The sequence below is a fragment of the Xenopus tropicalis genome, chromosome 8 (genome assembly GCF_000004195.4).
Source record: "Xenopus tropicalis strain Nigerian chromosome 8, UCB_Xtro_10.0, whole genome shotgun sequence".
Lineage (NCBI taxonomy): Eukaryota > Metazoa > Chordata > Amphibia > Anura > Pipidae > Xenopus > Xenopus tropicalis.
Window position 1 is genome coordinate 77924971 of NC_030684.2, and position 12590 is coordinate 77937560.

The 12590-nt window shown below is 39.0% G+C and overlaps 1 protein-coding gene across 5 annotated transcripts in view; it reads right to left on the reverse strand.

The window, feature by feature from the left end:
- The window catches only part of pld3 (phospholipase D family member 3), a 20213-nt gene continuing 7623 nt past the window's right edge, over positions 1-12590 (reverse strand). For all 5 annotated transcript variants that reach the window (XM_012968284.3, XM_031890395.1, XM_012968283.2 and 2 more), the window contains 10 exon segments: positions 12274-12342; positions 11775-11929; positions 10307-10490; positions 9307-9427; positions 3708-3835; positions 2902-3102; positions 2686-2825; positions 1745-1910; positions 1526-1625; positions 1-986 (listed from right to left, as the gene is read on the reverse strand). In XM_012968284.3, coding sequence (XP_012823738.2) covers positions 793-986; positions 1526-1625; positions 1745-1910; positions 2686-2825; positions 2902-3102; positions 3708-3835; positions 9307-9427; positions 10307-10490; positions 11775-11929; positions 12274-12342 — 1458 coding nt within the window. In that variant the 3' untranslated portion in view covers positions 1-792.

Here is a 12590-nt window from a genome sequence, read left to right on the forward strand (position 1 = left end):
TGTGTTTTGGTGTTTTATTAAGCTTTATTAAAGTTTATATACAGTTTCCCAACCAGTTACAGGTTATAAAACAAAACTCACAGCAGAAGAAGCATGGCATTGCTTAGAATCAAGTGTAAGGATTGATCACATACAGGTAAATTTAATGGAACTGATCTGGCAGTCACAGCATCGTCCATACATGTGATGTAGAAAGAAGCACAAAGTTTAAAGGGTGAGCTAAGAAAAGATGAGACAAATTTGTTTAGAAATGCATAATAATTTCTGTTAAAATGCATAATAATTTCTGTTAAAGTTAGGAGTTTTACATTGTGCAGCTACTCAGTTTTCAAGTTTTAGCTTTAACTCCAGTTTGTTGAGCACTGACTGGCTTAGTGATTCCTGAAGCAAATAGAACCATAGGGCAAAGAACATAGCATTGATCTTTTCCCAGTAGTCAAATAAAAGGGACCTGCCCTTAGAAAAGCTGCCTTGAGTCCATATATAAATGTAAAGTGCAGTGCAGTATAAGTCTGAACAGTTTGTACATACATGAGCCATATTCTAAAGATTCTCTGAACACATTTTTGGGGCTGTAACAAGCTATTACTAGCCTTCTGCTTTGATAAACATTTTGCACCACTGAAAAGTTCTTTCACCACTTTTCAGTATTGGAAAGGAATATAATACTATAACCCTGTAATCCCCTCAAGTAGTATTTTCAAAACCTTTACCACGCATCCTTTCCCCCCAGAAAATTGCATAGGTTACCCCTTCTTGCTATATACACTGTTCACACTAGATCAAAAAGATCTAAAAGATACATTTTTCCTTCCATGAACTTAAAGTGTTAAAAGTCCGGCTGTAATTTGAATTCCAGTCTCTTTCAAACACTGCTTGTAATTGCATCTGGATAGTGTCTGAAGTGCCAACAGACTGTGTCTGGTTCACTATCAATGCTGAGCCAGCAGTGTGTATGAAATAGTCCCCAGACCAGTTAGATGTACCTAAAACAAAAAATAATAATGCTTATGTTATTAAAAGAGCATGTCTGCTTTTACGGTTATTAAGATTTTCTTTGCAATCCTTTCTCTTTACACTTTACAGCAACTAAAATAATAAACAGAACCACAAATCAAACTCTTATCTTAAACAGCAGAAGGTATCCTTCTATTTCTCCACTGCAACACACCCACTTTGGAATAAGTGTTTTTGGCTGCTGCTTTGCTCAGACAGGAAAAAAATCCAAAACACCAAATGAAAACCCCCCAGAATTGACTGTCAGCTCTAGCCTGAGCAGGGCATGGCAATCAGATTGCGTATCGTACATTCTGTCACCAAAGTAGGCTGCTCAAAGACACTAGGTTTTGTATATCTGGGTAGAGACCACCACCTGGATGTGCCATCAACAGAATGCTTGCCACGCTCTGCTATATTGGGCATTCTGACCTAAGCACAATTCCACTTAATTTCTTCATATTGCATAGGCCTAAAGAAAGGTAGCAGTTTTTAAGGTAAATTCTTTTATAGCTTTTTTAAAATTTACCAATATATGCCACTCTGTCTGTCACCATGTACTTATTGTGATTCACTCTGGCATATGGAATCTTCTTTTGTACCTCAGTTGCAGGGACCACAAATATTTTCTGGAAAAAAAAGGTGAAAGTTTAATAAAACTTAATGTCCAAAAACAAGCTTCTTGTACTGTTTATGTATAACATTTGCAATGCCTATCTTCACTTTCCACCAGTACTTATAATCTTACCACTTCAATGTTGTAATGGCTTTTGTTACTGTGCAATGCAGCCAGGGATCTAAGGAATGTGAACATGGAAGGTCTGGAATTTTGCCAGCAGCTGATCAGCAAGCGGACATTTACATTTCTTTCATAGACGGCTTTCCTCAAATGGTTGTCAATATAAGGCCAGTATCTAAAGGGAAAAAAGTTGCTTCTTGTAATACTGAATAACCAAAGAACAGTACAGATACGGGATCTGTTATCTGGAAATCCATTATGCAGAAAGCTCTGAATTACAGGAAGGGCATCTCCTATAGACTCCATTTTAATTAAATGATTCATATTTCAAAATTTCCTGTTTCTCTGTAATAATAAAATACAACCTTGTACGTGATCCTAACTAACATATAATTAGTCCTTATTGGAGACAAAACAACCCTGTTGGGTTTATTTAATATTTAAATACATTTTAAGCAGACTTAAGACACAGTGATCCAAACTACAGAAAGATCCCTTATCCAGAAAACCCCAGCATTCTGCACAACAGGTCCCATACCTGTATTAGGGACTAGTGCTTACTTTTTTTAGTACTACAAATTGATACTGTTTCCACTGGAACAAAAATATCTGCTGATCAGCACAGCACAAAAAAAATGTTCACCTCCAGCCAATGCTCAGATTTTTGCATACATTAAACTGACTGGTTGACATGGGTTACTGTCCAGGTGCAAATTTACCCAGTGTATCTGTAAAATTTGTGGTGTGGTAGAAAACCTACACAGACAAATATCAGGCATAAGGTAAATTGATTTTACCTGACACTTATTCTAATCTGGCTTTCTGGAGTGGATAAAATGGTAAAATGGGTGGGATGCCACATAATGCAAAACTCTAAAGGTGAAGACACACTGAGCTACTAGTTACACAATATTATTATACAGCCTTAACCCATTTGCAGGCCGCATTACCTCCTTGGATGGGAGAATTCCTCGGTGGGAGAGTAGTCCATGACAGAAATATATACAAATTTTTTGGCATCATCTATAATGTTAATAATGGACTGGAGATCATCGGTCCTCCCAGTTGCTGAGAGTGGGGGTGGTGAGCTCTGAAAAGACAAACATTATGTTTTGTAACCTTCCTACAGCACAACTGATCTGCACACTGTCTGGCTTGACACTTACCGAAATATAAACCTGAGATGCTGTGCTGTTTAGCATCACTTGCATTGGTGTATCCTTGTTGTATGGTGTTGAATAATTAACCGGCCATGGGGAGGGCAAAGTAGCATTGGGTAACCCAAGGATCCAATACGCTTCAAAGATTTTCTTCAAATCTTCGGCTAGGCAGCTGCAATTATATATGGTTGCACCAAGTTCTTTCACCTGTAAGTGATATCTGTATTTAGTGTCAATGCATCACAGAAATCAGAAATTGATCCCGTATGATAATTTGATCAGCTTTAAAAACTTATCCTTGGGTAATGGCCATCAGGTTAATTTTGCCAATTTATGAAACTCTGCTTTTTAGCAGTCCAGCGAGTGCCAATCACATGAACCAGCGTTTGACTAGCAACTCAAGTGTTTTCAGGAGATACTTACAGAGCAAATATGTCCAGAAATATGAAAGCTACAGCTTTAAACAGAGCAACCAAACTAAAAATAAGTCAGGAAATAAATAAAAATAAAAGATGTCTAAAGCAACAGTCTGAACATTTTAAGGTTGAGCTGCCTCAGCAAAATTAGTGAAAAACTGGAGGGTTAAACACATGAATATATTGCAATGGATAACTCCCAAATCAGTTGTATTTTGCTATGAAAAGTTACAAGGCATATCCAGCAACTATGACCAATTTAGGTACCTGAATTGATTTTCTACCCTTTTCCCTCCCCAATGCAAAGGGCATATTAAGTTGCTATGACTAAAGATATGCTTTAACCAGCTTTCCTTCACTGATGGTAAATAATCATCATTGTATGGAGAAACCAACCTGTGTTAAAGATCTCCAATCCATATTAGCACTACCAATGTAAAAATGTTCACTGTCAACAACCCAAAATTTAGTATGCAGAACACCATCTGTTAGCTTTGGCAAGTCTACCACACGTACATCTGCTCCTGAAAGAAAATGGAACCACAGAAAAGAAATTAGAACAGATGAGACAATAAAGCAGTACTGACTGTTCCATTGGAGAAAAAAATCAAAAAGGAAATGGACAGCAGGGACAGAACATCAATTGCAGCTTACAAGAAGGTAACAGGTAGTCTTTACTAGTTAATCATTCAATAATGGTACACTTGCAATGCACAGAAAACTGCAAAATTCACTATATAAAGAAAAAAAAACTAAGGCACTAAGAGCTCTGGTGGATCATTGATCAAGGACTGGTGTGAATATATATGTTCCAACCGAGTCGCGCTCTGTATATTTAAAACGTAGCATTTATTGAAGTATCCATAAAAAGCATACAGTCAATATGTAATAACAACAACGTGAGTACTTATCCATCCGGTTTGCCACTTGTACGCAACGTTTCGGGAATACCACAATTCCTTTCTCAAGCATGTTACCGTGGCCCTCTCACATCATATAACGTACATTTGTTTGAAGCGCCATGTATAGTTTGAAAACGGAAGTGATGTACCGAGTCACCGTGGAGACAGGACGCAAAACTAAAGCGTCCCAACTACATGGAAGTCAGCACACCATCTCCGTTTTAGATTCACAATATCAATATAACAAGCATGAATAACCTTAGTATAGATTCAAAATGACTATCTCTTATATAGCAAATAAATCCAACTCGACAGTACCTCTAATCAGTGTATGTACAGGTCCTTTTCAAAAAATTAGCATATTGTGATAAAGTTCATTATTTTCTGTAATGTACTGATAAACATTAGACTTTCATATATTTTAGATTCATTACACACAACTGAAGTAGTTCAAGCCTTTTCTTGTTTTAATATTGATGATTGTGGCATACAGCTCATGAAAACCCAAAATTCCTATCTCAAAAAATTAGCATATTTCATCCGCCCAATAAAAGAAAAGTGTTTTTAATACAAAAAAAGTCAACCTTCAAATAATTATGTTCAGTTATGCACTCAATACTTGGTCGGGAATCCTTTTGCAGAAATGACTGCTTCAATGTGGCGTGGCATGGAGGCAATCAGCCTGTGGCACTGCTCAGGTGTTATGGAGGCCCAGGATGCTTCAATAGCGGCCTTAAGCTCATCCAGAGTGTTGGGTCTTGTGTCTCTCAACTTTCTCTTCACAATATCCCACAGATTCTCTATGGGGTTCAGGTCAGGAGAGTTGGCAGGCCAATTGAGCACAGTAATACCATGGTCAGTAAACCATTTACCAGTGGTTTTGGCACTGTGAGCAGGTGCCAGGTCGTGCTGAAAAATGAAATCTTCATCTCCATAAAGCTTTTCAGCAGATGGAAGCATGAAGTGCTCCAAAATCTCCTGATAGCTAGCTGCATTGACCCTGCCCTTGATAAAACACAGTGGACCAACACCAGCAGCTGACATGGCACCCCAGACCATCACTGACTGTGGGTACTTGACACTGGACTTCAGGCATTTTGGCATTTCCCTCTCCCCAGTCTTCCTCCAGACTCTGGCACCTTGATTTCCGAATGACATACTTTGGACCACTGAGCAACAGTCCAGTGCTGCTTCTCTGTAGCCCAGGTCAGGCGCTTCTGCCGCTGTTTCTGGTTCAAAAGTGGCTTGACCTGGGGAATGCGGCACCTGTAGCCCATTTCCTGCACGCGCCTGTACACGGTGGCTCTGGATGTTTCTACTCCAGACTCAGTCCACTGCTTCCGCAGGTCCCCCAAGGTCAGGAATCGGTCCTTCTCCACAATCTTCCTCAGGGCCCAGTCACCTCTTCTCGTTGTGCAGCGTTTTCTGCCACACTTTTTCCTTCCCACAGACTTCCCACTGAGGTGCCTTGATACAGCACTCTGGGAACAGCCTATTTGTTCAGAAATTTCTTTTTGTGTCTTACCCTCTTGCTTGAGGGTGTCAATGATGGCCTTCTGGACAGCAGTCAGGTCGGCAGTCTTACCCATGATTGCGGTTTTGAGTAATGAACCAGGCTGGGAGTTTTTAAAAGCCTCAGGAATCTTTTGCAGGTTTTTAGAGTTAATTTGTTGATTCAGATGATTAGGTTAATAGCTCGTTTAGAGAACCTTTTCATGATATGCTAATTTTTTGAGATAGGAATTTTGGGTTTTCATGAGCTGTATGCCACAATCATCAATATTAAAACAAGAAAAGGCTTGAACTACTTCAGTTGTGTGTAATGAATCTAAAATATATGAAAGTCTAATGTTTATCAGTACATTACAGAAAATAATGAACTTTATCACAATATGCTAATTTTTTGAAAAGGACCTGTATAACGATTTTTGGTCATAATAATGAAATATTATATACAAAGGTTAAATACATATATTACAAAAAAAGATGCAAGTCAAAATCTCTATTTAACCCCTTTGGGGCCAATGCATCAAGGCGATAAATCCAGTCCACTTCAGTTCTTTTTAAATATTGGACCCGATTGCCCCCTCTTTTAAGGGTGGAATGTGTTGTATAACACGGAATATCAAATCATCAGAACTATGTCCCATCTCCAGACAATGTCTAGAGACAGGAAGAGTTATATTCCCAGTGTTTACTGTAGATCTGTGTTGTGAAAACCTATCCCTAACTTTTTGGGTGGTTTCACAAATGTAAATAAGATTACCCAGACACATCAACATGTAGATCACAAAACTAGTGTCACACGTATTGTGTCCCCGAATCTTTAAAGATTTACCTGTAAGAAGATTATTGAATTCAGATCCTACCATAACAAAACGGAATTGAGAACAACCTTTAAATTTTTACATAGCCTCCCTTGGTGGCCCTAGGAAGGTAAATCTCCTTGATATAGAGGGGACCTCCACTATTACTAGTCTACTACCAATGGTACCACCCCTCCGAAATAACATCATGGGGGGTTGTTGAAAAACTGAAATGGAGGGATATGATTCCCTAAGCAGATGCCAATGTTTGTTTAAAATGGATTGTAATCGGTTACTATGTGCATCATACTGGGTGACAAATGTGACCTGTTGTCCCCTATGTCGTGTAGTGTTTATTCATGACCTTATGTCATGAAAATTTGTTTAAGATAGCCCCTATCTAAGAGTTTCCTTTCCATCCTACCTACCTACCTAGGTCCTCTGCCGTTACATCTGGATCATTAGCTATCCTGCATACACGGGAGAATTTACTGATGGGAATCGATTTTTATATATTATATATATATATATATATATACATACACACACACACACATATACACATAATAAACATGTAACTACATGGAACCATGTAACCATGGAAAAGTTCAGCCCCTAAATGTATAAAATCTGCTTTCACTTGCCCACACCCATGATACTGTGCTTGTCTGTATAGTTTCTGAGTTTTTATCACAGCGGTTTGTAGTTACCGTATATACTCGAGTATAAGCCGATCCGAATATAAGCCAAGGTACCTAATTTTACCTAAGAAAACTGGAAAAACGTATTGACTCAAGTATAAGCCATGGGGGGGAAATGCAGCAGCTACTGCTAAGTTTCAATAATCAAATAATTAATAAGAATACACTCAGCGTGACCCCCTGTGAACTCATCATAAATATATAATGTTGGCAGCTGCAGATAAGGGAAAGGTGGATGGAGGACTCTTTGACCCTCCTGCCTTGAAGAGTTACGGCACTGCTGATAACTTCAGGGAAAGAAAATTGCTACAGCTGCACACAAAAGCAGGTTTTACTATGGGGCTAGGTTAAATACATAAACAGCATGGAGTTGGAGCCTAAAATTTTACTCACCCTCATCTGGAAGGCTGTGCCGATGCCTAGAACTTCTGATAAGCAGCTACTGTGAGCAAAGCACTGAATCTCCCACCAATCAGAGCAGTGTTCTCAACGTTCTAGGTAAAGATTGTGCAGAGTAACAGGTTTCTGGATGGGGGTGAGAAAAGTTTGCCTCAAAGTTTTCAATGTTTTACCTTTTTTTTTTTTTGTTAGGCAAGTTTGGGGAGGATAAGGAATCTCTAATGTGCGGAATGCGCATAGCACTGCTATAGGTTTATTAGAGAGCGTTTTCCCTCTATCCCTCCAGCTGACCTATCCAAATGCACAATGCACCCCTGACACTTCTGCCTGTTATTTAGCTGAATCCTCTGAAGATGATTGAAGCCGAGCCATGATGGCATATGACCCAGCAGCCTCCTGCAGGAGCCTTGCAGCCTGCCACCTCCTCTGATCTACTTACTTTCCTAATTGCTTTGAAAGTAAAGCTGGTCCCTCTCCTGTACTAACCTGGGATGCGGCTTTAGCTCTGTGCACTGTGGGATGCGGTTGTAGCTCAGCACACGCACGCGCACACACACATGTGTGCACATGGGGGGAGGGGTGCGCGATGAAAGCCAGTGCAGAGTATACCGACTCGAGTATAAGCCGAGGGTGACTTTTTCAGCACATTTTTGGTGCTGAAAAACTCGACTTATACTCGAGTATATACGGTATATCAGTTTGGTGCAGCTATTTCTTCTGCATTAACTTTTCGCTAAAAGTAAATACACACCATACACGCACCAAATATAATATTGGTGCGTGTATGGGCACATTTAGGTTGAATTTTTTTTAATATAGTGTAGACTATTAAGCATTATAGGGATTATATAGTACCGAACCTTAGGCTAGGCTATCTGGTGTATCTAGAAGACCAAATGGTAATTTGTCCCAGTTCTCAGACTAAAGGGTACATTTATCATGCTGTGCAAAAAGTGGAGTAAAACATTATTGGTGATGTTCACCGGCTCATAGCAGCCAATCAGATGTTTTGCTTTGATTTTCTAGCAGTTGAAATTTAATTGCGGATTAGTTGCCACAGGCAAAATCACCGGTAATGCTTCACAATTTTTTACACAGCATGATAAATATACCCCTAACTGTCTGAAGAGTTCATCAGTAAGCAGTGGAATTGAGTGACTAGAAATAAAAAAGCAAGTGTCTGACAGACCAAACAACCCAACTAAAGGTGGCCACACACGTGGCCGCCACACACCGTTCAGGGCTGAAACAGCAGATAAGGAGGTAGAAACAACAGGATTTCTACCTCCTTCTGCTGATTCAGCCCTGACAGCAGATTTTGGTCAGGCGCCTTCTATGGCGCCCGATCAAAATTTTCTAACCTGGCCGATCGGCGAGTCGTCCGATATCAGCAGCTTCCTGCGATATCGGTCGACTCGCCGACATGCCATACACGCACCGAATATCGTACGAAACGAGGTTTCGTACGATAGTATCGGTGCGTGTATGGCCAGCTTTAGCTTGTGGGGTAGATAAGACAGACTAGCCCCAGTGAGTATATTAAGGTTGATGTACAACACTTTTACTTACAAATACATATAATACAAATTTAACACAAATAAAGTGACTGTTAACAGTTCAAGAACAAAGTCCTAGTTTCTACTTGCAAAAACAGAACAATATAAAATAGTAGATATATTTTCCTTACCACTGTCTTTTAGAGCAGAAATGTCTTTGGCTCTTAGTGGGGAATCTGGAGGATTAACAGCAACTCTTACAGACACTCCTCGCTGCTTTAGATTCAGAAGCTCTTGTAGGATCAATTCTCCCTAATTGGAAAATTACAGTTACTTCATGTTTTGTTATTTGCAAAGGTCTACAGATACAGTACAGGAAAAAAATATCAAGTAAATATCAAGTTGTGCAAACAGCTTTTTGTCAGGAGCCTATTTTTAACAAAAACATTGCAAAGAAACACTTTTTTGTGGGACAATGCTTACTATGGAATACAAATTTGAAGGATAAGTAAGCCTTTTTATAATACATGCCCCCCAGAATAACATACCTCGATGTCTGCACTCAGTATCATGCAGGTTCTGTAACACCTGTCTCTGCTACCACCTAGTCAAGCATGAAGCTTCACCCCCTTTTCTTTGCTGAGCTCCTCAACCATCTGCACAGTCAGGGAGGGAAGAGCGCAGCTAAGAAAAGGGGGTGAAGCTTCACACTATAGTAGGAAAGAAGCTGAGAGAGATTCTTGTAATACCGAATTTGCATGAGACTGAGCACAGGGAGAAATGTATGTGGTATAGGGTCATTTTATATATATAGAAAAAAAAGATTTACTTATTCTATGAATTAAGCATTTGCAGAAGGCAACATTAAACTTTAATAGGTACCCTGAACAATGAAACACACTTTTTGGAGCTTCTCACATATCTCTATATCTATTTATTTTAGAATTCTATCATCAATAGTTTGCAAAATTTCAGAAAAAGTAGACACAAAAAAAAATTCCACAGCACCAACAATCTAGTTATCTTGCCAAAATGAAGGCAGTGCACCACATGCTAACTGCTGCTGTGTTAAGATCACTGACATTCAAACAATGCCAAAGCAGTTTCAGATGTTCTTACCAAAATTTGTTCAATAACATTAACATTATGATAAAAAAAAAAAAAAAAAAAATCTCCTATGCTTCTCATTACCTGGTGAGCTGAGGGCTCCTGAGTTTGTGTATCCTCATTGGTCAGAGTCCAGTAAAATGATGCAATGTCAACACTACTCTTAGCACTAGTAAGAATGTTCAGCCATGACTGGAAAATTGAAGGATTTATCGTGGCATTGGCATCATACACCAATCCTTCAGGGATGCTCTCTACAAGAACAAACCTATGTAGATAGACGAGGAGAAAAAAAAAAGACTCTAAACCCTAAAATATAATATTGTTTTTTTTTGTTTTTTTTTACAGAAGACTAACACAAGCAAATATATTGTAAAGTTTTAATGACTCAATATCGAAAGGTGCTGCAACATGTTAATTAATAAACAAAAGTGTTTGATGACCCAAGTCATTAAAAATTGGCTTGACAAACATCTGTGCAGTCCATAATGTTGCATGTTGTCACCTGATCCAATAAACATTTATGTTCATGAACCAAAAGTTTTGCAGCATGTTTGGATATTTATAAATCTTTCAGTCCATCAAGTATCCATCGCTATCAATACCGTATATACTCGAGTATAAGCCGATCCGAATATAAGACGAGGTACCTAATTTTACCTAAGAAAACTGGAAAAACGTATTGTTTTGAGTATAAGCCTAGGCATACATTTCTTTTAACATACTTGCACACTAGCTTGTGTTCGAGTAGTAAGGGCAAAGTAGTAAGGGCAGTGCCAGCTTACTTGTCCAACCGCCCAACCATCTAAATGTTATCATTTAGATGGTTTGCAGGTAGCAGTACAGTGATATCCCGGCTCCTGCAATGGCTGCTGTCTGTACCACAAGCACAATCACACACAAAACCAAAACAGTCTATCTGGGTTGTATAAACATAATAATCATTTCTTGGTCTGCACACTCCTTTAGTAATATGGCACTTAAGCCTGGCAGCCTGGGAAATTTTTTGGTGCTTTTAAGTAACAGAGATTAATATAGCTGTTGTAATTAGCGCCAGATGTCTGTAGAGAGGTAATAGGGCTGCCTTTGCAGGGGCGGGGGGGGGGGTGCGAGCGGGATAATATAACAGGGATGCTCTGGACGCGCCCGTTGGCTGTACAGAGGTAATACGGGCTCCCTTTCGTACTTGCTCGAGTATAAGCCGAGGGTTCCTTTTTAAGCACATTTTGTGTGCTGGAAAACTCGGCTTATACTCGAGTATATACAGTATATTAATATGTTAAAAAGTGGCTGCCCAGCATACTACGCTAATTACAATAAATGGATATTAAAATAGTTAAACACAGCTTTACCATTAGTTAAGAAGATAAGTCACCCACCCAAAAATTTCTAAAAGTTTTTAATACATAGATACACAAACAAACACAGGCATCATGAAAACTGTACAAAACTAGAATGCATTTAATTTATTTCACAATATGATGGTGGTACTATTCATGGCATGTCCTCCTATGCCACACAATATGCACCCCCATTATAACAAGAAAATTACCTGCATTGATCATCACATTGGATGTCCTTGTTTAGCACTATCTCAGTTGTTGTTTGAGAGGTTATGGAAAAAAGTGGAAAGAGAAGAAGCTGTGAAGCCAGGACACAGAACAGGAGGGTGATAATAATGGCGATGACAACTGCACATCGGTAGTACTGTAATGACAGGAAGAACAAAACGTTAAAATAGTTATTTTATTTTCCTAAATAATTTTGTAGTTTGAGGGTGAATGGCACCACAGGTGCCGGGGCTAATTTATACAGTTGGACAGTATGGTTAAAATTAGGCAACTTGCGCAAACATGTATACTATATGTGGACATATATGGCTATCTTTACTCCGCATCTCAATTGATCTGAGTTGCTCTACAATGTATTCTCCAGGTAAACAGAGGATATATAACAGTATTTGTGGCATGTTACAGAGATACATTATATGCACAGGAAAGTGAAAATTACACTTGCAGAAGCACAAGATTAAGCTTTAAAGGACACAAAACCTTGTGAGCTTTCGCCTGGTGACACTCATGCTGGAGAACTTGATTTTCTGCTTCGTCATGAGACTGTATCTGCAGGAACCAAAAAAGGAGAACTAGAAAGAGCACAGATAATTTCTTATGACATTCCAATATGTGTATTGAGCTCTTTAGACTGATTCAAGCGCAAAGGATGTTTTTATGATTATACACATATCAAAAGCAGCTGGGAAGAATATAAACCTACATAAGTAGTACTGGGACTAAACGGATACATACTCACAGCTTTGTCTGGAGTAGATTAAGTCTTTCAAATTCACACAATCACACAAAATGAAGGC